Source organism: Epinephelus fuscoguttatus, linkage group LG1 (assembly GCF_011397635.1).
Source record: "Epinephelus fuscoguttatus linkage group LG1, E.fuscoguttatus.final_Chr_v1".
NCBI lineage: Eukaryota > Metazoa > Chordata > Actinopteri > Perciformes > Serranidae > Epinephelus > Epinephelus fuscoguttatus.
In genome coordinates, this window is record NC_064752.1 from 1,246,328 (window position 1) to 1,272,980 (window position 26,653).

The 26,653-nt window shown below is 41.7% G+C and overlaps 1 protein-coding gene across 2 annotated transcripts; it reads left to right on the forward strand.

Moving 5' to 3' along the window:
• Positions 1-3,396: 3,396 nt before the first annotated feature.
• Positions 3,397-25,230, forward strand: sdc4 (syndecan 4). 2 transcript variants are annotated; one of them, XM_049586712.1, is made up of 5 exons: positions 3,397-3,671; positions 19,673-19,910; positions 20,018-20,061; positions 20,293-20,491; positions 21,609-25,230. In XM_049586712.1, exons 1-5 carry the CDS (start codon positions 3,618-3,620, stop codon positions 21,758-21,760), a joined length of 687 nt encoding a protein of 228 aa, XP_049442669.1. In that variant the 5' UTR covers positions 3,397-3,617; the 3' UTR covers positions 21,761-25,230. The 2 variants fall into 2 exon arrangements, with proteins under 2 accessions (XP_049442669.1, XP_049442679.1); XM_049586722.1 differs by having other exon boundaries at positions 19,676-19,910.
• Positions 25,231-26,653: the final 1,423 nt, after the last annotated feature.

The following is a 26,653-nucleotide window of genomic DNA, read 5'->3' on the forward strand; positions in this document are numbered from 1 at the left end:
ACCTCGGATCAACTCACCAATCCGGCTCTGCGTGTCTAAACGCTCGCAGCTTGGCGGCAAAACGGCCCAACATTGGCAGAAAATGTTTGGTTTGTCCATTCTGGGCTACTGCAGAAACATGGCGGTGCAACACAGTGATCTCTGTAGACAAGGACCTGCTCCCTGTGTAGATATAAACAGCTCAATGAGTTAAAACCCCCACAGTAATTCTTATTTTCAGGTGATTAATCACTAAAGAAACATGCTTATTACATTCCATTACTGCCAGTATATCCCCCTAAATCCTACGCTGGACCTTTAATTAGTAGTTAGGCTACTTGTGCATTTATCTCTATACTTTAACAATTTCTACAAACCAAACACTCAGTCGTTTAATGCAGAAAATAATCAGCAGATTAATCCATGATGAAAGTAATCATTAGTTTAAAATGAGCTCCACCTTAAACAGCTACAACAGTAAAATCCTGCCTTTACATTAATGTCACAATAATCTAATGATATCATACACTGTAAATCTGTGTAACAGTCAAAGGGAACATTTTTATACTTTTAATACTTTAGCTACATTTTCCTGATTAAACTTACAGGCTACTTTTACTTGTAGTGGAGTATTTTTGCAGTCAGGCATTAGTACTTTTACTGAGGTAAAGGATCTGAATACTTTTTGCACCACAATAACAAGTCTCACAGCCCACGCCCAATGCACAGTATAAGTATTATAACACTACACATCATAATTTATTTCACCAAGATGCTCAAGAAAAGTGAAAACATGGATGATGCAACATCGTAAAGCGACGCATAGAGGAAAAATGAAAACAGGAACGTGATGACTCATGTTGTTGCTGCTGTCAGAGATGAGCTCTGGAGAGTAAAACCATGTGGAAATGGGAACACTGTGAAGCCCAGAGAGGGGAGGAGGGGAGGAAAGTGAAAGAGGGGAAGAAAAGGAGGGAGAGGAACTTTTTACCGGAAGATGTCGTCACTCAAAGAATTTCCGTGAAGCAGCACAAAAACCCACGGGCATATAACTTCCCTTTTACGGAAACAGAAACCAAACAGCTGGAAACGAATTGAACATGACTTCATGCAGAGTTTTAAATATTCCTGGATGGAATTAGGACCGTCGTTCAAACAGAGCTTCACCACACGTCCTGCTGATCTTTTCACATTATGTTTTGACTGGAGAAAAAACATGCGACAAACGCACATGCTAAAGTAGGATATTTTATATTTTATATGAGATTGACAAAAGTATGTGGACACCCACAACAAGGTTTAAAATCATTATTTAAGTTGTGTTTATTCTCTGATGGTGGGAAAACAATCACCTGTAATCACATACTGTGGCCGATAAGATAACAGCCTGTAGCTTATCGACAAATGGCACGTTATAAAACGACACATTATTAGCTTGTTATGTCATTAATGAAGACAAACAGAAGCAGATAGATAGATAGATAGATAGATAGATAGATAGATAGATAGATAGATAGATAGATAGAATAGTCAAATTATTTACCAAAAAAAGCTAAAATATAAAGTTGTGATAGAATGAGACACTGATCTCCAAAGAGACAATTCAAGTATCACTCTAAAATAGAATCCACTGGTTCAACGTTAAAAACCATCAGACAAACTAAATTAGTTTAGTTCAACCAACATGAGTTGCTTTGACCTCGAAAAAAAGAATAATTAATTTGAATCAACTTAATATAAATTCAAAAGTTGTGGTGACATTTGGTGGTCAAATTATTTTATTTAGGCTATAATATTCTAACATATTTTAATTCAGTCAAAAATGTCACAAATGTTTTGGATTTTTACCAGCTTCTTAAAATAAGTTATCAACTGACTAAAACACTGTCATATGACAAACGTAATTTTTTTATGCTGAAAAACTGAAGAAAAAAAACACAAGTACACAAATCAGCTTCACTGTAACTTGCAGCATTCACAGACAAACAAACACAACATGCTAATGTTATTAGCACAAGCCTGTGGCATTTTACATTGTATAAATTAGCCTAGCAGCTAGCAGAGATTTCCTCAACTTACATGAAGCCAGGGACAACAGCAACATTTAACAAAGGTAACGTTACAAAATTTGGCTCCATTACAACTCACAAGGTTCACTGACAAAACAACTGTCCGATGCTAAACACGTTTTCCAAACAAATATAGCATGCTAACATTATTAGCACAAGCCTATGGCATTTTACATTGTATAAATTAGCCTAGCGACCAGCAAACCTTTCCTCAACTCATATGAAGCCAGGATAAATCACACGCAGCACTTAAAGGGATAGTGCACCCAAAAATGAAAATTCAGCCATTATCTACTCACCCATATGCCGAGGGAGGCTCAGGTGAAGTTTTAGAGTCCTCACATCACTTGCAGAGATCTAAGGGGAGAGGAGGTAGCAGCACAACTCCACCTAATGGAGGCTGACGGCGCCCAGATTCAAACGTCCAAAACCACATAATTGAAACCACAAAGTATCTCCATACTGCTCGTCCGTAGTGATCCAAGTGTCCTGAAGCCCCGACATAAAAAGGACGTTTGGAAAACGTCATTTGAACTCTGTTTTTAGCCTCATTGTAGCCTGTAGCTCTGACTGCCTCTCTGGGCACTGCACTCACATGTACGCGTTTGAATCTGGGGCGCCGTCAGCCTCCATTAGGTGGAGTTGTGCTGCTACCTCCTCTCCCCTTGGATCTCCACAAGTGATGTGAGGACTCTAAAACTTCACCTGAGCCTCCCTCAGCATGTGGGTGAGTAGATAATGGCTGAATTTACATTTTTGGGTGCACTATCCCTTTAAAATTCTATTTTTGTGGAGGCTTTATTTTCTTCACAATTTATTGTTTCTTATCTGTGAAATTAAAGTAAATAAAAGCTTTGTTTCCACTGAGGGAAATGGTTTCAGCTTACAGAGACAGACAGGAGGTCTGCGTCAGTGTAGTTACATTTCTAGGGAGGTGCACACATCAGGCTACAGGGTAGGTACGGTGATGATTCAAAACAGAATTATAAACTGACTTTAAAACTTGAGTTTGATTGAATTAACATGCACTGTCCCTTTCTAAATTAAACAAACATAAACATGAAACCACTGGTCTGGTGAGCAGCTCCAGACTTTACACCCTCTCACATCACATGGTTCATGGAAATAACATGTTGGAATCATCAATTCAGGTGGTGTTCCCCTTTAAACCTGTGGATACGGGTGTATGCTTTTATTTTGAAGGGCGCTTGTGGCGCTTGGGGGGCGGGGCCAACCTGTTGAATGTTACCGTAAGTTATGAGAACGTGACGTCACAAGCTCGTCGCTGATTGGAGGAGAGTTGGGGGAGAGTTTGCGCGTCTGAAATATAGCAGCCGATCAAACCGAGGAGCCCCAGTTAAAGTCACCGGAGAGAGAGGAAGAAGAAGAAGAAGTTACAGTGAAGGTGATAAAGCGGACCACTTCTCAGCAGCTCGTGTTTTTGTTGGACTATACCGGAACACACACACACACCGCCTCCTGAAGCAACACTAACCCCCCGCCGCTGGTTTTAAATCTCTGCAGCTACAGTTCAACGACTTTTTGAAAAACTTTCCCTGAAGGACAGCCATGCTCAACCTGTGCCTCGTGCTCATTTTATCTGCCTCCGTTTTTTCAGAGTCGGTAAGTTGTGCTTTAAATCTCTCTAACTGTGAGTTAGGGTTTATAAAAGTGGTCTTTGCGCCTCGGTCAGACTGGCAGCGCCAGCTAAAGTACGCTGCGGTTAACCGAGTGAGGATTAGCCGTTAACGCGACTCGGTTCGCTTTGATTTAACGGCTGTTAACGGCTGTTAACGGGGTTTCATGCTGATACAGACGCAGAGCAGGTTTGGTGTTGTACAAAGTGGATTAGATGGACACTTCACTGATCCTCGGTGTTGTTAGCCAGCTAGCTTCACTGCCAGAGTGGAGGCTAGAGTCCAGGGAGTGTGTGTTGGCTGGGAGAGAGGAACACACACACACACACACACACACACACACACAGAGGCATCTACAGCCTGCTGCTATTATCCAGTATGGGGCCCAGATGGGGGGTGGATGGCAAGTCACTTTTCCTGCCTGTGATGGGCCAATCACTGGGACATCTGGGCTGCTCTTTTTACATGAATGACTCTTTCTGATGAGTCAGATATTTGCCCCCCCCCCGTCCTTATTTAAAAAGTAGGTGCTTACTAGACTGTGGATCTGCATGTCTTATTGTTTTACTGCATGATTTGGTGAAGAAAGTGACATCTGGGAAATGCACTTGAGAGTTACTGCTCTCTTAGCACCTACAGTCACGTCAAATCAGGTTTATTGCCATGTGTGTCACATACAGGGGGTTGCATTGGTGTTTTGGTGCGTAGCTATACATGTAGTAAGAGAAAAGCAGTGCAGGTACAGTAAAATTCCAGAAACTTAACATAAAAAAGGGAAAATACAATTAAAAAATGTGAATAAAATACTAATGTTAATGTAACATGTGAAGCTTCTCATTACGTTGGTATTACACATATTCAGTGCACATCCCACTAAAAGATCCTTCTTCAGAAAGCACTGATCGGTTGCAGATAAGTGAAACAGTCTGTTGCTGTGTTGTGCAAAGCAACAGACTGACTTAATGCCAAAAGAATTTGATTGCTGAGGAGTGTCACTGAAGGTGGAGGTGGTTGACGATTACAAATGTTTTTTCCCAAGCGCTGTGTAGTTTCCTGACTTTCAAGGGTCATGTGTTGCATGTATTTTTCGGGACGTGACCCCTCCTGGTTTGTTTTTGTGGGCTTTTCCACATTATGTCACTTTTGTTTTGCTCCCATTTCATGATGCATAAAGTCAGACTGCTCTCCCGTATATTATTGACACCATTATTCTGCTGCCACCCGAGCTTAGTTTCACCATTAACTATTCATGAAACGCATGTTATTCAAGTACCTGTCATGCTTTGACCCAGTCCTGCTTTCCCTAGAGGAAGGTGTTGCCATGTGATGTTGGTGTCTGTGTTAGAACAACTGTCACCAAAAAATGACTCTTTAAAGAGCGATAACAGACAGTATTTGGTCTGGAGCTGTACTTTGTACCTTTCATGTGGATGGACTTGTGCATTACACGAAGAAGAAACCTCTAATTGTATGTTTGAGCCTGAATTGGTGCTCACACCTGCAGTAGAGGACACGTCTAGTTACCCATGTCCCACTTTATATTTTACAAATTTTGAGTTCTTACTTGAAATTGTCTGTGCTGGAGTGCTAATACAGGCCATGAGGATGCCACCCACACACACACACAAACACATGCACCCTGCCCCCCAGTAAGCCCAGTTGGTCAGTACAAATGGTGTGAAAGGGTGAATAGCAGCAACACAGACTTTACCACCCACTCCAGGATGAAGTACATGCCTGGAATGTATCAGTTATACATCAGTGATGTTTTAAAGTTATTTGAAAGGAAGCAAGAGTTCAAATATGAGGGCGTCACGAGCTTCACTGTGACGTACAATGACACATTGAAATTTCCCATGTGGAGCCAGAAACGCTCGGGACGCTAATCCCAGATCGAAGAGCTGAACTTTGCCTGCCTTCAGGCGGCTTTTTTCCACCAGCGTGCTGATGTCATGAGCCAGCGATTCCCAGCGAATCACTCACTGTTGGTCGGATCCACCTCGCCTTTACAATCTGTTACATTCCTCAACGCCTTGTAGCTTCTGCTTGCTCACTCTGCCTCATCTCGTTGTCACCCCCCACTCCCTTCTCCTCTCTTTTTTGATTTCCCCTCTGGAATGTGACCTTTGGTGACCTTGACCGGCCCTCTTGGGGATTTTGCACACTTGGAGGGATCTCAATAGGGCCCTGGGGCCTTTTCACAAGGGACACTTCTTTCCTCCAGCCTAGCGTGGACGCACCTACAGCTTTCCCACCGAGATATGCTCTGTTTCTTTTTTTTTTCAGCTCTTTAAATGAGCTGTTACTCTCCAGATTTTGACTGATGCTTCTTTAGTCACCACTAAGTCCGTCTCCCAGTCTGTCCGAGTCTGTCCCTGTCTGATCTGTCTTACGTAGGCTTCTGCAACTTCTCTCCCTTTTTTTTTTTTTTTTTGCTCCACTTTCCTTTGATGGATACTTAGCCTCTGAGCTATGACAATCCTTCCCTCCACCTCCCTTTCTCCCTCCAGCCTTTTCTTCTTCTCTACCCACTGAGGTCATTATTGGTATGTGGGTTTGGCGTTCCCAGCTAATCGATAACAATGTTCTGCTACCTGACAAAAGATCATGCTCTGAATGCAAAAGGCTTTTTGGGAGCCACAGGCATGATTGGAATGTTTTTTATCAATGGACTGAGTTGGTTCTCCTATCAACTGGATGTCAAGAGTCTTAAATGTTCTAATCTTGGGAAGTTATTGCTTCATTTAGCAAAGTCTTTTGCTGCCCGAGGTAGAAGGACTCTTTTAATTCGACCATTTTGATTTCTTACGCTGTGCTCAGGCTGAGGTCTCATGGGCAGTCTTATCAGTTTGTCCAAGATAGACCAGGCCAAACAAATCCTGTTCTTCATGGCTTTTTCCATTGACCTCAGCATTTTCTGCCCATGTATGGGAGCACAAGTCACCACAAGTCCTTCATGACCAAGTAGAGAGTGAAGGTGAAAGATAGGAAAGTACAGTAACTGTTTATTTTTTTGTTTCTTAAATTAGTAAAGGCTGAGCAAGCAAAAAGCAAAAAGTCTCTTCACACGTAATGTGGTTTTCATTTCAATTAGCAGTGTCAAATCACCTTAATTTACCAAATGTGCTTGCAATGGCAACTGCGGTGGTTAATCAGGGTTAAAAATCCTCTTTGCCCCGGAGTTAATCCATGTTGCCTCACCAAACCTCGGCTTGTTGCCTTTGGAGCCTTGGGGCTGAGTCCATTTGTTATATCTTGTTGGAATGTCACTGGTTTTGCATTTAGCCCCCGAATCATTTGCACGAGAATGAGCCAGGGTTTTTTGAAGGAAGGTTTTTTTTTTTTTTTTTTGCATGATGGGGTGCGCTGAAAGCCTATGCGGTGAAAAGAGCGCAGGGAAGGAGGGAGGGAAAGAGGGAGCATGATAAATAGTATCACTAGGATGTAATAATGGTTCCTGCATTGCTGTCCGCTGGTCTATAAAATCCCTTTGGGCCGAGGAATGTTGGCACAGAGAGAGGAGGTTTTTGTCCTTCCTGCCTGTGATGGAGAGCAGTCGAGAACCTGATTCCCCCCCTCTCCCTCCACCCCCTTTCAACCACAGCATATTCTGGCAGTTGTACCGGGAACTATATGAATACATTTGGGGCAGAAGTCGACCATAAAACCCCTCTCCTATTCTGGTTATATCACTTTCATACAACTTTTTTTGGACTCTTTTATGCCGGAGCCACTTTCTAGTTAAACATAGCCTGGACCCTTTCCACCAGGGCACAAGTCAAAAGGGCTGCAACTACATATTATTTTCATTATGGATTAATCTTGTGACTATTTTCTCACTCAAAGGAAAGCTTTGTCAACATCTGTTTCAGGGTTTTGCGCACATTCATTTGTTTGTGGTGGCCCGCATGACAAAAAGATCTGCCGACACAAATAAATGTTCTATTTTTGGAGCTGGGCTGTTAATTTGAGAGCTATTGGATAAACTGTTTGGTTATATATAGCACCACACTATTGGAGTGCAGCGCGTGCTGGGGCGGCGACAGGGTAGCAGGGCGTCAGGTGCATTGATCGTGAAACTTAACCATTCATTCTGCTGGGCCTAAAAGTTTGCATTCACTCGCAGCAGCTGCTCCTCTCATCCATCGATCTGATCTGATCAGATCAACTGATCATTATCCATCCTGCGAGTCACAAACTGCTGCTGAGGGGAAAATAACTCATAATAGGGTCCCCTGCTCCTCTGCACATGCTGAACACTTGGAAAGGCACTTTTGTTTAGTGTGTCATTTACCTGCTGAGAATATCACTTACTCCTTTTGAAGCAATAGATAAATTGTCTACTTGCTTCAGCTCTTCAGGTGTGTGTGTGTGTATACACAACCCCTGAAACAAAATAAATTTACCAACAGCCCAGTGTTATTTACATCGACAGCCTGGGAAACGGCAGTTTTCTTCAGCGCCACCTCCCCCACTCTTGAAAAGTAAAGCTGTTGTGGCTTTGTGGCGGACTAGTAAAAATATAGAGGGTCATGGCAGAACACGGAATATGAGCCTGGCTGTGTTTCCATTGGGAAATGTATCAGCGAGCCTGGAGGGGAGGCCGTTTGATGTTGTTCCTTCAGCCCCTGCCATCCCCTGATACTCTGTCATACTCTGACAGATGGTTATTCCAGGCATGAAGCCAGACTGTTAGCAACTATCAGCGCTGATGCACTCAGTGGTCCCCCCCCCCCCCCAGCAGAACAGATGTATCTGACCTGAAATTTGGAGGGAGGGAGCATGAAATGTAATAATCAAAATGCTCCACCCCAGGGCTAGGCAACAAAATCAGATATCCCAGTAATGTTGATGTATATATTTCTATCTGTCATGTGACCACATTTAGGGGTGGTAACAGAAGCTTTCGGAAGACATTCACATGGCTTGAGAGAAACACTCAAAGTGTTAAAGATGATTTCTCAGAGGTGTGTTGTGTGCTCTATCAGATGAGAGGATTTGCTGCTTTTCTTCATCACATATAAGACGAACTGGCAGCAAACCGAGGTGATGGCCATCTCGAAACATTGACATTTGGCCATTTATTTGCTCCTGACAGAACATTTATTTTCATTTAATTTTAGATACTTGTTTATTGTGGGGATTTTTGCAGTAAGGACTTATTGTGTTGAGAAGAATTCTTGTGGTGTTCTCTGGAAATTTATTTCCCCACAAACAAAGCTAAATTGATGTCATTTCTGTCAGACCTCTCATGCCATTTACAGTACACACACACACACACACACACAGCCACCAGAGATCAGAGTGCTTTTGGGTGGTATGAGGGCTTCCCCTCATTCAGACATCCTTCCTGACAAATGTGTCTCAATAATACAGTTCTTCTTTGATGTGGTGTGTGTGTGTGTGTGTGTGTGTGTGTGTGTGTGTGTGTGTGTGTGCAGGCAAATGTGTCTCAGTATTAGTGTGTGTGTTCTCATGTGCTCCTGTGTCGCTTTGTGTATCTGCACGTTTGTATCACAGTGTGTGAGGTCTACCTCTTTAGACCACCAGTGGCTCACCCAGTGGGCTCCACAGTCACTAAACGTATTGTCAACAACAGAGGACACCTTGTTCGTTTCAAATCAGTTGAGCTCTGATAAACTTTGGTAGTTTTTGGCCTTTGTGGGTGTGAACCAGTGTTTCCTTTCATCATGAAGTGATGGAGCTGCCATAACCTTCAAGTTTTTATTGCTGTTTAAGATGAGCTATGTCATGCCACATGTTGTGAAGCAGTCATGCTACAGATCATATCCTTTAATTGTTTAAGTAGAAATAAAGATAATTCTGTAGTGATGACCTGCTGACGTTGGTGCATTTTCTTTGCATAAGTCAACGTTAAGTAAAGAGAAGGGAAAAGTTGCTGATGTATAGTTTTCCAACTCCAGCAGAGCTGTTACCACTGCCCGTCACAAAATATTACAGGGAGGTGTGTGAAATATATCCAGTGTAGGGATTTTACCCTTTAATGCCCAAGGAGCCACGCTGCGTAAATTTGATCCCTCCCTAAAACCCAGACTCATTTAAACATACTTAGCACATATTAGTGAGAGGGCGGGGCTACGTTCGCTGACAGTTTGAAAGCCACTTCACTGCAGGATATCGCATAAGTCGAACCGTGAACCTAGAAGAACCATCCTAGCAGTCGTTGGTGGTTTGGCCCAAGCTCTTAATTGTGTGTGTCTCTGTGCAGGGACTGCCTTGGCTCCATTGTAGAGAGGAGAGAGGAATGTGGTGGCTGGCTGAGGAGCCAAGGTCTTGGCTACTTAGCTGACCCACACAGAGAGACACATTCCTCAGACTGCCTCACTCAACAGAGGCACACACAGCTTCATACGGTCTATCGAAGATGGCAACACACTCCTCTGCTTTTACCCCTTTCAAAGGAATAGTTTGACATTTTGGGAAATGCACTCATTTGTGTTGTTGCTGCCGAGCTGGATGAAAAGATTGATACTGCTCTAGTGTCTGCACATCAAATATAAAGCCAGGTTATTTAGCTGAACATGAAGACTTGGATCAGGGGGGAACCACTAGCCTGCCTCTGTCCAAAAGTTACAATCGTAAACTAATGAGATATAGAGGGTTAATTAGTGAGCTTTAGAGATTCTGGGAGATGGACGTTTGTCTTTGGACAGAGCCAGGCTCAATTGTCCCTCCTGATGAAGAAAAGCAGCTCATCTTCCCATTTAAGGAGCTGATATTAGATCATTTCTTGAACAATACTGAAATGCTAAAACAATTATGAAGATATTTTTTATATTTAAAGGGATAGTTCAGCTTTTCTGAAGTGGGGTTGTACGGTGTACTTATCCATAGATATTACCAACAGTAGATGTCAGTCAGTTTGGAGGAGCAGGCAGGAGTCTGAAATGGAGGTGAAGCAATGTACTAGTATGGAAGAGTCAGCAGCAAAATGTACAACAGCCACTTACAAAATTTAACATTGCTGAGCACAGGAGCTGCTGTCGACCGCTGCCTCTCAACAGTTATTTTGTTTGTGTTATTGTGTGACTTTGGCATTTTAAAGAGTTAGTTCAGATTCACAAAAGTCACACAATAACACAAACAAACTCACTTGAAGCAGCAGCAGATCAGCAGCTCCTGTGTCCAGCAAGCTAAAATGACTGTTTCTGTTAATGGAGTCTGGTAGCTTTGATGAAAGCATAGATAGGGCCTGTCTGACAACAAGGTAAAGCACTGAAAATACTTTCAATATATCATGTTCGTAAGTTGTTCATTTATTGCTTGAGGTGGATAAAAATGTTCTGTATCCGACTCCTGCCTGCTTCTCCAAACTGTGGGGGTGTCGATTGACATCCACTGTAATAATGCACTGTCTATGGATAACTACCCCCATACAGCCACACCTCAAAAAATCTGAATTTTCCCTTCAAGTCAGGCAAGAACATTTCCATTTGCATTGATGACTTTATACAAATTCAGAGTACAGTCATTTTTTTCAGCAGGTTAATTAGTACCAGAAACTCATACTAAACAAGTTTCTGTACCTCAAAGTTTTGTCTCTGATACTGGTTATTCATAATGTGACTTGGCCCGTGTTGAGAGCCAGGCCAGCTCATGCATTTATATGTGCTGGATTAAGATTAACCACCAACATTAGAGAGATCTCTCAATCAAGTGTGATTAAACATTGTCACCAGTGTCAGAAGAACATTTAATTTGACTGTAATTTAAATTAACATGAGACTTGTTTATGATGTGTCCGGCATTTTTCTCAGGACAAACAAAGACCCTTTTTAGTATTTAAGTGGAGCTGAAGTGAAGGTTGCTTACTGGTATTATGAGCGAGAAATTGGACTGATCCACAGCTGTAGGATAAAGAGTCGATTTAAGCATTTCTCCTTAGAAATGAATCAGAGTCTTTGTGACTAATCTCCCACCATGAATGAATGGGCATCCTCACGTTTCCAAAAACACTTAGAAGTATAAATAAGTCAGTTAACTTCCATGACTCATATTCTGGAGTCTCTTCAGGCTTTTATTAAACACTGAGTTGATTTGTTTTAGATGGATATTTCCTGTTTTCCTGCCGTTTTCTTATTATTTCCTGCCATTTAAAGCCTGAAGTCGATCTTAAGGCTGATAATAACTCCTCAGTAGCTCCCATTGAGTCTATTGGACTGTAATGTCTTTGATCTAAGGCAGAGATATGTTCGCCTGAGGGAGTGACATCAAAGAGATGGAAGAGTAGGGAAGACATTAGAGAGGCACGGCTTCTGTACGAGTTTGACTTGCCGCAGGCATTCGGCTTATTCGTCCCATCAGTCATGGATTTGGTTATAATGGAGAACCATCCATGGCAGGACGGCTTCTTCGATGGAAGGAAGTGACCAATAAAGGCCATTACGATAAGACTGGGGACGTTCCCTCAGGAGAAGCTCATCAAAACTCAATTAGGCTTATCAGTGGAGACTGAATCAACACTGTCTGCTGCACAGCTGGCCCGCCTGTACAGCTTCAGTCTTATCTGGAACAGTCAGGAACGGAGTCAAACAGAAAACCAGTGGTCCAGGCCAATGTCAAAGCTGAAAGCAACAATATTACTCACTTTACTGAGTAATATTTGTCTTTGTGATGAAGAGAGAACAGCCCCGATTGACTCAAGCAGCTAGTTTGCTGATTATAGCTGCGTAGCAATTATGTCTATAGCTCTTATCACACAAGCCCAACCTCTCCATCTGTACGTTGACAGTATCAAGGCTGCTGTGACTTTTCTGTGTGTCATGTTGCCATAGAGTCTCACATAGTGCTGGTAGGTGGAAATGCAGCTATAGATAGAGCGGGCGTAGGTAGAAGGAATCTAGAGCTTGGCTGTCAGAGCAAAAGGCAAAGGTAGGTGTGTGTTTTTGTGTGTTGAGTTCCACTGATGTCCAGCATGCAGCTCTGTTCTGTGTTTATTAAAGGACAAATGAGGCCTATAATGGAAATAGTCAGTGGGCTGTTTTCAGGCCTTGTGAAGGACTGACTGTATGTAGGAGCAGCAGCTCTGAATAAAACACTTGACTTTATGGTTTTAACAAAGTAATGATCCCATAATAGATCACTTGCTGTGGTGCCATTATATGCCATAAACTCAGGAACGTGGACTCATGAAGTAAATTCGTGATGGTTCATCTGACGTGTGTGTGTGCGCCCTTTAGCAGAGTTACATCAGGGGTCAGAAGTGCATCTTACAAGCAGACCGGGTGACACAATACATGGAGAGTTGAAAAACAGGATGGGAAATGGAGGGAGTGAAGGAAAAGAGAAAAGTAGTTGACAAGGAAGGAAGGAGAGACGGGAGGTATGAAAGAGCTTAAACTTTCAGATTTTCCAGATTATCTTCCAAAACCATTTCGTCCATTTTAGTTAATTTGGGCGCCTGAGGTCATCTCCGACCAAAACCGGCAGCTGAACGTCACATGAACGAAGGAGGGAAAAAAAGGTTAGAAAACCACAATAACTGTCTTTTCTTAAAAAGGTCAAGAGACGTTGGGCATCACAAAGAATAAGGAAGCACATTCCTGCGTGCTGGTGTTTCTTTTCTGTCTTTTCATACTTTGTACCTCCTCCACGCCGCCGTGTGAATGGACCAGATGCCTCTCTGTGTGCCGGCAGATGGAGGGATTGTTTCCCCAGTTTAATGAAGGGAGGCTGCTGGAGGCTTATCCCCGGTTACCTTGGTCATTGATATGCTCTTGAGGAGTCCACTGGCATTGTTTGGCGTCAATGGAAGGGACAGACCCAAAGGCTGGGTGGCGGGTGTCTTGACAGACTGCCTTTCAGTGAATGCGGACAATTGGGGAACTGGAAAGTTTAGGACCTCCATGCTGAGAGAGGCAGGATAAACAAGGACAGGACAGGACAAGAGACTAGAGTGGGGCAAGACGGGAAACAACGCTTTTTATTTCAGCTTTTATCATCTCTGTGGAGGCTTTCCTTCATCAGACCAGACCATTTCATCAGTGAAACCTGAGATTCTCCTGAACAAAAGTTAATTCCCTGCAGAGAGACAAATTTACAAAAATTACAGATTGTGTTAACGCACAAATATTCCCAAATTAACAATATTTATTTGTAATTAAAAGTGGTGAAACATAGTTTTCTTGTTGAACCATTTCATCTGTAAATATATTGATAAATGTTTTTCATGGTAAATATGTTCTCGTGCTGTCTTCCTTTTCTTTGGAATATGCTGCTTTTTGTTTTCTCTCTCGTGGTGGTAAACCTGAATATCTTTCAGAAACAGTGATGGGCATTTTTCATGACTGTGCTGTTTGATTCACTGATAATGGAAAAAAAACATTGTTTGTTGTTGTTGTTGTTGTTAGAGGAGAAATAGAAAGTGGTTTCCAGTCAAGACGTGTCTCAGGCAACAATTAATGTTTTGCATATTGATTTTCATTGTAAATACCAGCCTGTTTTTCACAGTGGAGCTGCTGCAGTAGTTAACATGTTGGCATTCTTTCCTTTTCTCAACACTGCGTTCTGATTCACATCCTGCAGAGTTTAATCTGTTGACCAAGGTTTGTTTGTTTCGTCAGTTGTGATGTCAAGGTCACATGGCCCATGGTCTCAGACTTGCTTTGACGCAGCGAGGCCAAACGCGCTCTGCAATTTCACTAAACAAGGAAAAGCTTTGTTTGGCTGTTAGATGACTCTGACCTTCGTGGCAGACCAGGACTCCAGATAAAAGGTCATCTGGGCTATTTAAAGTGTTTATGAGAGCAGGAGTCTTTGTCTGTTTTTGGAAGAGATTCAAGAAATAAAATACTGGGAGGAGTTTTACTGAATTGTCAGTATTTGTACTGATTGGATCCTTCATGCTTTTGGAAACGGAGAGTGGGGAACTCCATTGTCGCTGCCTGTTGTGGCACAATACTTGATTAAATGCTTAGCATGTAGTGCGTCACTGCCACAAACGGAAATATTATTTCCCAGTTCTCTCCATTTAATCCATTTGGTTTGGCTGTAATCCACATCCGGCTGCTTATCAGTTGTTGCACATTAGGCTGAATATATATGAGGCCATGAATCACTGAGGGGAGGACAAAATGGTGATCTGTTTGGGTCGTAAGTGGCTTTTTAAAATGGCTGACAAATAATGCGGTTAACCAGCTTTAAATCAAGAGTTAAGCTCTGAGATATGGTTTTGATTATATCATACTGACACGATATTTCAAAGCCTGATGGACATACCTTTGGTTTCTCCAGAAAACAATGGTTAGCAGAGAGAGTAATCATGAGCTTTGAGGATATCCACATTTTTGGGAAACCTTCCTAAAGTCCTCAGCAGCACACCCCTGCATTCTTGTGTATTTACTATGCATGATGTGCGTTATTCAGCTCTCCAGGATGTCGGGTCAGCCTTTTGTGGCTTCCTTCTGGACCACAGTGTGCTCTGCTGCAAAGCACGTAGCCAAACTTTGTGTTGCTGAGCCCATTAAGGTTGTTTGTTGTGAACACATTAGGCTCAATATGAGGGCGTGACAATTTTTCCTTGCGGCAGACATGCTCGGGGATAATGGTAGTGTTTGGTTACACTGCTAATGAAAGAATATATATTGAGTATATAGAGTGTGAGATGGACTCCTGGCTGATATTTATTTTCATATTTTACAGTGAGTATCTTGTGTCATTTTTTCAGTTTATAAAACAGATTTTACACAGTTTATGAGATGTATTGACACTGATATCCAATAGCAGGCAGCCATGACTGAGCAACAAATCAGACAGGCCCACATTTGGTGTAAACTCACCATGTGAGAGCTGATTTTCATGTTGACGTGGTTACATAACCGCTAATCAGGCTGTTCTCCCCTTTCTCTTCACCAGTCTGTGCTGGTTCAGATGATAGCTGGTGTCAAATGGAGGCATATTTGTGCAGCAGTAGAGTGTCACATCGCTTCTATCCTTTTTGTGGGGTTTTTGATACGTCTTCAGGCTGTTACGGAGCTCAGATCTGACTTATGTGAAGCAGAGACTTCCTGTTTCATCCCCTGCTCTCTGTTGCGGGTGTGTTGTCCCTGAATACATTTTTGGATTGGGAACAGAGTGAGCTTGTTTTTGTCCCGGCAGACAGGGACTTGGCCTGAATCCCATCCCGGCTCTGCTTCCTGGGAGAATATAGTAAAGATGGAATATCCCGCACATCTGATAGTAAATTCAGTGGCTGCCATCATAACAAAAATCCTTCAGCTTTTGATCCGTCTCTTCCTGCTCTGTCTTACTGAATAAACCTGGCCTGTTGGGACAGGTCTCAGGGCGGGCTGTAAGACAGTATGCTGTTGTTTTAGGACACACGAGGCTGCAGATGGTGGAGTTCCTTAAACACATCTCCCCAGGACACAAATGTACGTCCACATTTCACCACAGGGGGCTTTAAAGGTCAGGGGCAGCCAGGAGGAAAGGCTTTATTGACACTCCAGGACCTTGACAGGGACAAACATATTGGCTTCTCTGGGTATTGAGCCTGTTTGTCTTTCGCTTATCAGACAAACTCTGTGTGGAAATGAAATACACAAATGGTACTTTTGTTTAGACAAAATACCTTCCCTGTAACGGGTACCAAATGAGTTTCTATCCAAGAAATTATATAGAAAATAAAGACATTTGAAATAAAACTTACCCAGCAACCAAAGCTGAGCAGAAACACAGATGTATAAATTCCTCAGGTAAGACAGCAAAGTGTTGCAGTTTCGAGAGTCTAGTGTTCACGTAGGATAATAAAGTTGATAAAAAAGTTGTCTTTCGGGGCCTTTTAAATATCCTCGTCCCAAACCACAAAGTAGTGCACAGAGTAAAAGGCACCTCAGGGAATGATGTAGAATATGAGTGTTTGAATGGATATGACTCATGCTAGCACACACGGCTGGATGAGCCTGACTCAGATGGATCCATATTATCATTTGAATCATCTCATCTGAGTGTGTTTCCGATAATGTGACTCAGCGGGCTTGTTCCAGCACGCCACAGCAGCAGCCAACTTCACTCTGAATGGCAGTGGGGAAATGAAGAGCCAGTAGTCACCATTTTAAGGCTTAGGATTAAGTACACTCACAAAGGCACGCAAGCATGCACACACACAGGATCACAGCGCCCCTGTGTCCATGTGCAGGGTTTAAATAAGGACAGAATGGAGCAGTGGTCCCCAACCAGGGGGACGTGGACCCCAGTGGTGTTCCTCCTATAGTTGCCACGGGATATGTGGAAAGATTTTGGAGAAACTCAGACTACAGATTGGTATGATTTTGATAAGAAAACAAAACTAGTTAGCAAGCGCAAACAGGTGTCCAGCTAAAGGTAACAGAAACAGTTGAAACCGTTAACTGTAAGTAAACAATTTAAACAGTTGGCTAAAAGTAAACAATATAAATAACAAGCTTCTCACAAACAGTTGAAATGGTTAAAAGTAAACAATTTAAATACTTGGCAAGAAGTAAATAAATGAATTAGTTTGCTGTAATTAATCAATTGAAATAGCTTAAAAGAAAAAGTTTGGATAGCAGGCATCTCACAAACAATTGAAATTGTTATTCCAGTTGTTTACTTTTAGATAGTTATCTATAAGTAAACAATTGAAAAGGTTAGTTAAAGGTAAACAATCGAACTAGTTAGCTAAGAGTAAAAACAATTTAAATAGTTCACTTAATGTAAATATTTCAAACAGTCAGTCAAAAGTATTTAAACTGACCTCAACACTGACTGAAAAATGTAATAATTTCCACTTTAATATAATCATACATTAGATAATCTCCAAATTTAAACCATTTAAGAATAAAATATTTACTTCTCACAATAATTTTTGGGAACCACTGTAATAGAGTATAAAACTACGTAGGGTTTTCTTTTGAATCTTTGTGTCTCTGTTAGTCTTTTGAAAGAAGAACTCACACACAGACAGAAACAATATCAAAAAGGAATAAAGGAAGAGTCACTTTAAAAACAAAGAAGCCAGAAAACGTAAGACAGCAAACACTCAGGTCTTCGTCAGTGCACCTTGTTGCTCTAAGGAGTCACAGTAAAATGGCCGCCCTTGTTTGAAGCTCTTGTGCAGTCACAATGAGGCATTCCCTCCCCTCCTTCTGGTCATACAGGCTACTTTTAAAGAGAGAAGCAGCGTTACTATGCCAAGTATTTGAGAACACACACACACAATGCTTCGAGGCCCCAGGCAGGCTTAGCCACCAGCTAGCCCTTAAAATGAAGACCCCTCACAGGACTCAGATGGAAGTAATTATGAGGAGAACTCATGATGTCAACAGAACTCAATCTGTGTGTGTTTGAGAGGGGGGGGGGGGTAAATGAGGATGTTGTGGGAAGCCCAGGCATGTTTCCAGTGTGATTTGTGGTCAGCTTTTGTTCTCAGTAAATGGAAGGTCTCACTGAAAAAAGCTTCCAGCACTGCTCCGCTCGCTCTCGTATCTTCAGTCCTCTTTCTGTTCAACAAAACACAATGACGGGCTGCTCCTGTCACAGCGTCTCATCAGCCTGTCTGCCTCAGTGTGTGCATGTTTAGTTATCAATCAGGCCAGGTTCAGTAGCTCCAGCATCTTCCAGACAGAGTTGTTCAGTTTTACTCTGTCACTTATGTATTTCAATTAATCGATCAGTCATTTAGTCTCAAGTCATCAACCAGAGCTCAAACTCCTCTTCAAATGTTTTGTTTTCTCTGCCAAACAGTCCAAACCCCCAAATATTCAATTTAAAATATAGAGATAAGCAGTAAATCTTTGAGCTCTGTGTCATTTGAACCTGTGTCCACTGCCTGTTTCAGCTCTGCAATGTTTGAGCTAGAAAATGCATTTCCTGTACAGTATGTAAAGTGGTAGAATTTCAGAGTGAAGATGTTTTTGGTTTTAAAAAAAGTTCTGTATCTGACATTCACAGGTCACACAGCAGCAGAAGAAGTAGTTTTAGTAATGGTATAGAAATATTATTATCAGTATCAATAATAATGAGAATGATACACTGAGTATCCAGAAAAGCATAATTAAAAAAAAGTCAAGTACTTGTAAAGGCAGACATGAGAGAAGCTTAAAAGTGGTAGTTGCAGTGGGTCATAGTCTGAAAGGATTAAAATGTTTGTCAGCAGGTGATTTTATAATAATAATAATAAAGAAAGAGATGCAGCAGATTGACCATTGTATTGTGATTAACTCTCAGGTGCTTTTAGGGGCCCAGTGTTTGCTGATGCCGTCTGACTTTCACATTGTACTTAAAACATCAGAAGCAGATTGGTGTGAGAAGTGTTCAGGTATTTCAGCGCGAATAAAAAACCTGAAAGACTTGAAAGCTTTTGAACGAGCCGCTCTGCAAGTTAAGGCGCTAGTGTTGAGCTGCTCTCACCTCGTTTTAACCCCACCCCCCACCCCCCCCTTTAGTGTTGCCCTAATGCTGATTAAGTGTGTGTGTTGAACCTGTTCGACAGCCCTGTGTTTTAATCCCATTCACGCTGCTTACTGAGCAAATGGTCAATGAAATTAAGTGTGCTAATGTGATTAGAGCAGGTCGATGTGTCTTCATTATGTTAATCTTCATAGTGATCAGAGCCACAGTGGCTCCACAGGCTGGACAGGGACGTCTCCTCATTCACAAAGAGCTGCAGCTAACAGTTATTTTCATAACTGGTTCATCTGCAAACTGTTTTTACAGTTAATCATTTGGTGAATAAACAGAGCATAGTGATCATCACAAATCATTTACTTTGTGGCTTTGTCTGATTAAATGTTAAAGAAAAAACTCACAAATGGGAATCTGTAGAATTTTCAAAAACTTAGGCGTTACCTGGTTGAGCCGGTGAACTTTCCAAAATGTTATTAGGTGATGAAGGGTGATTTCTCAGTGTGATTGTTGAGCCTAGTGGCAAGGCTCTATGGAAGGTAGCATGTCTTGGTCCAGACTATTGAATGGATCCCTCTGACCCCTACTCTGTGTCTGGTGTCCCAGCAGGTGAGGGAGACGGAGACATGGATGCCCATGAAGACGACACAGACGGTCGCCATGTCAACGCACCATGATGGCCTGGAGTCATCAGGAGACTCCCCTAACGGCTCAGACTTCGGCTTCTCGGACGACGAAGACGACGAAAACGACAAATATGATCAAGATGATGATGATTATTACCCGCTGTACGATGACGAGGATGAGGAGGAGTACGACGAGTTCTCTGGATCTGGTGACGGAGGTCAGTCTCTACAAACACTTCAGAACATTTAAATTAAAATCTGAAGTTTCTCTTGTAATTATTAGTGAACACTTGAGATTAAATGACAAATCTGCTTCTTTCTACAGCGACAACTGCGTCACCTGGGAGAGAGTCCAAACCATCAGTTAAGGTGAGAAACTTCTAGATTTTCAGATTTGCTTTAAGATCAATAATCATAATTAACAGAAAGAAACCAGTCGTTGTCCCAGTTAAGTGTTCTGAATTTCTCCACTTCTACTCAGCGTTTTCATGATACTACAGACCTGTTTTTAGACCAAAGCAAAATGATCTAAACACAGTGTGGATAGCCTTGGTTCCACTCACTGACTTAGTGTTTTTAAATCCCTCCCTTCATCCTCAGCCTGATGTGAACGACAACAAGATCCCAGAGGTTGAGCGCCCGGTGCAGCCGACAGTCGACGAGGTGGCTGTCGTCCAGAACAGTAACGAAATCCCCATACTGAGGAACGAGGCAGAGCCCAGTGAGGAGCACCCCTCCAACGTCCTCATGTCCCACGCCAGTGATGACAGCGTCTTTAACAAGACGGAGGTCCTCGCAGGTCAGTTGGCACCCCGACTGTTTGTCCATGTCTTGATCTTCAAGCAGTGAAGAGAAAGGACATTAGGTTTAAAAAGATCAGAAGTATTTTCTGCCTCTAAAGTCGCACAAAAACAGGATTGTTGGAGGTTTCTGGTTTTGTTTGAGTGAAAACATTTTATATTCATGAGAACGTCAGTCTTCTTATTCAAAGAGTAAATGGAGCTGTTGTTGAGGCCTCTGTGTTTTGTCTGAAACGTATCTTGTCAAGACAAAAGTCCCTGAGACGAAAGTTTGTGGGCCAAGGATATCCTGTTATTTACACAACAACCGCATCAAGAAAACAGGAATTTAGAAATCTTTACAGGGCAAGAAAAAGAATTACGAAAACATTTCCTCAGCTGTGTAAATCTACACAAGGTCGTTGAGGGAAGTGTTGATGTGTTGACTATAATATCAGTTGTAGTGAACTTGTCTAGTATAACCCTGTAACAGAGGCGTTACATGATTGTGCTGTTGATAACTTCTGTACGCTGACTCAAAGGTTTTTCTTCAGATCCAACGTTCTGAGTCTTTAAATATTTGAAGTTCAATCTGATACTTTCACCCTTTTTTGCACCAAATGAATGTGTTAATGCAGATTATTTAAAACTCACTCGAAATAGGTGATAGACTTCTTTTGCATTGCCCGTAGATGAGTATGCCCTCATATTTGTCTTGTGTCACATTCAACATCACAAACATGCTGAAAACAGGTCAGTGAACGGTGGAGAGCAGCATGGAGGCCAGTGACAGTGTTCCAGTGCTTTCCTCTTAACTCTGTTATTTATTCAGTCTCTCTCTCTCAAACTCTTTGCTGACTAATTAGGAGCGATGTTCGAGAGCTGCTTAGACAAAAAGCTGACAGGATTTGTAGCTGAGGTGACCGTTGGAAAAGTTACTAACAATCACCAGAGGATCCACGATACGATATTATCACAATACAGTGTTATTGTGATTTTAAAAATGTTGCAACATGCTGAGTATTTGAATAAAACACACTGCGTTTTATTACCTTTTTTCAACAGTAAATTATGCATTTCTGTCTGTGTTGAATCCTCATTGTCTTAATTTAAAAGTCTCTTTCTCGTCTCTTCCAGCTCTGATCGCGGGCGGCGCCGTCGGCCTGATGTTCGCTGTCCTCCTCATCCTCCTCCTCATCTACCGCATGAAGAAGAAGGACGAGGGCAGCTACGACTTGGGGAAGAAGCCCATCTACAAGAAAGCCCCCACCACAGAGATCTACGCATAGACCCTGACCTCCCCCACCTCCCCACACACACAAACACACACCTCACTCCCTTAACCCTTAAAACCCAATCAGGGCCAGCGTCTGGCCTCACAGTGCCTCATCATCATCATCATCATCATCATACCTCCTCTTCTTCCTCCTCACTTTTCTTCAGCGGATTGACGCTCGTTAACGAATCAGGAGAGAAGCCCCGACAACACAATCGATTGACTGACTCCTCCTTCCTGATGTATGCTTATATTATTGGTGCTCTCTTAACCAATCAGAGGCTTTGTTGGTCCTCACGTCCCTCTCTTTTGGTTTTGTCAAACAAGGAAAAAACGAGCAACAGGAGTGGACGATTTCGGCTGCGGTACATTTTATGTCTTGTGTTTTTTATTATTATTTTGTCCCCATGTCGAGAGAAAAAACAACAGAACTTCACATCTAAGGACTCAGAGAACTTCAGACTCCTTTCTCCTCCTCTTCCTCCCCACCTTCCAGTTAAAAACACTAACACTGTGCAATCATTCTTGTCTCAGTACACGTTAACAGTCCAGTTATTTATTTCCCCTCTCTGTTATTCCTCTGAACCTGTTTTCTTGGACTGCAGCTTCTCACATTACTGTAGCAAGTGACTTATATGTGAACATTTTTATTAGAATTTTTTAAAAGAACTCCTCGTAATGCAGAGAGATTTCAGTTTTTTATTAAAGGTCCCGTCATGATGGGAAAGAATTGAGCTCAAGTTGTTGAAAATTCATTTTGATTTGAGAGAATATACATCACTGTGTGGATTTATTCTGTCATTCATTCAAACTGATGTGAAGAGTCCCAGAGAGTTGTATCCTCACAGTGCTCCTACAGTGACAGTGAGAGAAGAGACAGTCAAACCAGGGTCAAGACGTATTTGCAAATCATTGTTTCTGCCTGATCGAGCTCTGTGAGATGATTCAGTTCATGTTGTGTACATTTTCAGATGCAGCAGAGTTCATTAAAACAACCTTAAAAGACTTTTCTTTTTTTTTTAAACTATCTGCCGTGTTCTGTATCTCTTCGTGTGGGGAAAGTCCCGTCAGCCTGGCACGTAGAGTCTGATAACTAAGCTAAAGTAATCCAGAAAAAAAATTTGCAAATACTGTATGACCTGGGTCTCACACACACACACACACACACACACACAGTTGCATCACAGTGTGTTGTCCTTTGCTGCCCATTTGCAAGATGTTTTACCACTGTAATAATTACCGCTGTGCCTCCAGGGTTTGTTTTCTGTTATTATGGTGAACTCGACTGGAGTCAAACCAACATGCTCCTACAGGGTGACACACCTACATTCCTCACACACAAACACACACACACATACACAGCTCAGTCATGTGTGTAGGGAGCAAAGATTCAACACCATGGCGACTGCAGCTGCTGACCCTCTTTCACAGTAACATTCAAGCTCAAAGGAACAGTTTAACATTTTGAGAGGGGACGACGTGGGTGCCTATGTGTGTCTGTTAAATATGACGCTGCAGCCTGTAGGTGCTTCGCTTAACTTAGCTTAGCATTAAGACTGGAAACAGAGGGAAACTGCTAGCCTGGCTCTGTCAACAAGTCAGAAATGAAGATACTGTATGTCGATGATGGACCACTATATCCAATAAATTTGGGTTCACATACATTTTCAGTTACCTCCGTTTTATAAAGCACAGACTCAGATATTTTGTAAGATTTAAAATTACGTTTTTAGGGTGTAATTTGACTTGGAAGTTATGTTAGGCCTTAAGGATTACGATGCCTCCAGTATGACATGATTGTGATGTGTAGCTTTCTACAGGGTTCCCACGGTCATGGAAAACCTGGAAAAGTCATGGAATTTAGTTTGTGTAATGACAGTGTTACAGCAATCGTCCTGCGATAACCCTCCACGTAATGTAACATAACAGCCAATTTATTTTCTGTAGCTGTTGACGTAACGTAGCTCTGATGTTTCGTTTACCATCACGTACGTTTCTTCAATTAATTTTAGCAGCTGAAATTATGTTTTGAGTAGAGTCTGAATCTGATGTTCAAAAAGCGTCAGGCAAGTTTGGCAAGGAAAAAATGATGGGTTCTTGAAAAGCCACAGAAAAGTTGTGAAATTTTGTTCGTAAAAAGGTGTGGGAACCGTATCACTAATTAGTATCTCGTTTCTTTGACACCTACGAAAAGGAAAAGCAACAACTTCCTGTTTTACAGAAGGGTTACGCACCAGACTATTTCAGGGATCTTCCAGTAAAGAAATAGTCCGGCCACATAATCTCCTCAAAGTGGAAATTTGTCATTTTTACATTTACGTTTCAGCGAGCTTTGGAGGATTTTTAGACTTTTGGACGGAGCCAGGCTAGCTGTTCCCACGCATTTCCAGTCTTTGTGCTAAGCTAACTGGCTACTGGATGTACTTTAATATTTAACACAGAGACATGAGATTCCCAAATTCCCGGAAATGTCGAACTATTCCTTCAACACTGCCTCCTATCTGTGAAGCTCTCCACTTCATCAGGTGCTCATTATCCATCAACATGTACAAACGTTCATATTCATGATCCAGTAAATGTTGTGAGAGACATTTTTAAGCTCTGTGATCGGAGAAACTGGTAGTTTTGGTACTTTCTGTTGTTTTTTTTAACTCATGGGGTTGATGCTTTCTCAATAAGCTAGTGACAGTTTTATATTTTCATTATGGGGTCAATGAGCATTCACTAAAGCCATGATGAACAGGTTTGATGCTCACATTTCTTAGCTGAACGCAGCAGCACACAGACTGCTCTACCAAGGATCTGTATATAGTCATTTCAAAAAATTAACAAAAACTGAAAAAAAAAAAAAATATAAACTTGGTACTTAGCCACATCCTGGCGACAAAAAATACCTACCAAATATTTAAATGCCAAATTGTTTTTCCTGTTTTATTTTTGTTTCCCCTCAGCAGTAACATTCATGTGATTTACTGTAAATGTAAATGCTGTTTTGATACTACCAATGCTAATACTAACTCTCATTGTTCTCCAGTGTTTTTTTTCCTCCAGTAGATCAACTTGTTCCCTTTTTTTTTTTTTTGTATTAATTTAACTGTCAAATTATTTTATTGCCTTCTTTCAGGTTTGGGGTGTTTCCCCCTTTTTAAGCTGTTGTATATGTGATTTTAAAAGTTTTATATACACTAGTTTGAGATTTTCAGAGGCAAATAGTTTTGAAACTTTTTATTTTGTAAGAGTTTCTATTATCTTTTAGACTTTTTGTTGCTTTTGTATTTATGTTTTTGTTTGTTTGTAGAAGGATTGCTTATGTGGTTGGTGTTCATCTCGTTGTTCAGGGGATGTTGTGCCGATGAGCCATGTTGTCAGGAGCAGACCAGGGCTGATTACCAGCTGGAGCTGTTTTTGTTGGTCTTTGCTTTGTAGCCAAAATGGAGCCTGATACATTTGCTGGCATGTATTTGGAAATTCAAGGTCGCTGCCTACACGAGCTGCCACGCAGTTACAGAAACATCTTGACACTAGTTCAAGGCCTTTTACCTCCCGAGAAACAAAAGAATTCAATCAAGAAAACACTTGCTTCCTGTAAGTGTGTCAGCGAGTGTCAGCTGACTTTGACTTCAGAGGAGTCATTCTGATTAGATTTGGACTTAATCTGTCAGCACATGAATTAACTTCACTGTCTTTTCTTGAGGGAGTGAATATCTCCGAGGTCAGCTGCCTCGAGCAGAAGGAAGAGGAAACAGTAAAAAACATTTCAGTTGGTAATCAGCCTCGGGTCTGGTCAACGAGCATGGAAGAGATAACGTATGTTCTGCTGCTTAATGTCACAAACATCACATGTGAATCACCAATGGAGTGGAGAAGCCAATGAATCATTGGTTTCTGCATGCAGGTTCTGATTTATTATTGGAAATAAAGCTATTTTTATGCACATTAACATTTTAAAACGCTGATTTTGTTTCTGTATCGATGTTTACTGAGTGAAAAAATCATGTGGGAAGAGTCAGTTGACACAGTGCCTCTTAGGCGCTTATCTTCTGACTTGGTAACAACAAACAATGGGAAATTCCCTTTACTGGAATGGCGGACCCCGCCACTAATTCTGAAAACCACTTCATACAGAGGTCGTTATACATTTCATGGCTATTGCTGATTAAATATGAGGTTTGGTTTTACTTTAAAACATTATTATTCATTCAGTAATATTCCACATAATGTGACGTAACAGCAAATTTATTTTCTGTAACTGTCGACGTGACGTAGCTCTGATGTTTTGTTTACCATCACATATGTTTCTTCATCTTGTCCCCGTATTCCATTTCTCCCTTCATGAATGATGGCTAGCTTAAATTATGTTAGAATAAAGGTTGAGTCTAATATGTTTGAAGAAGACACCAGGCAAGTGGGAGAAAAAAATATAATTGGTCTTTGAAAAGTTGTGCAAAAATTTTGTCCATGAAAATGTGTGCGAATCCTGTTATCATTTAATTTGACATTATTTAAAGTTATTTATCGTCTCCTACCATCGTATCTTGCTTGAACTACGCTATGGACAAAATGAATCCATAGTACAGACAGAAGACTCCGTCTGTCTCTGTCTCCATATCCAACAACCACAAATGAGCCCTTGGACAGCATGCTGGCATCACAGAAGCAAAAGAGACATGCACGTGTGACATGTAATACAACAGTGTTGGCCTCTAGTGTGACATATGACATATGCGCCAGCAGCGCTTTATAAACAATAACAATGGCTTTAACGTGGCAACAACAATCATTTACCATCCCTGTTATATGGCAGCTGATCTCGTCCTTTGTTTGAAGGGTAAGGAGCTCCTGGACATCATTGTTTTCACTATTTGCGGATGTTTTCAGCTGCTGTTCTTCTGTGAGTTAGCTGCTA

What these genes read in the sequence shown, in the direction of transcription:
- sdc4 (XM_049586712.1), top strand. Translation starts at nt 3,618, where the DNA reads ATGCTCAACCTGTGCCTCGTGCTCATTTTATCTGCCTCCGTTTTTTCA. An exon ending in CTCTGGATCTGGTGACGGAG is followed by an intron (nt 19,911 to 20,017) that starts GTCAGTCTCTAC and finishes TTCTTTCTACAG; the next exon opens with CGACAACTGCGTCACCTGGG. An exon ending in AGTCCAAACCATCAGTTAAG is followed by an intron (nt 20,062 to 20,292) that starts GTGAGAAACTTC and finishes CTTCATCCTCAG; the next exon opens with CCTGATGTGAACGACAACAA.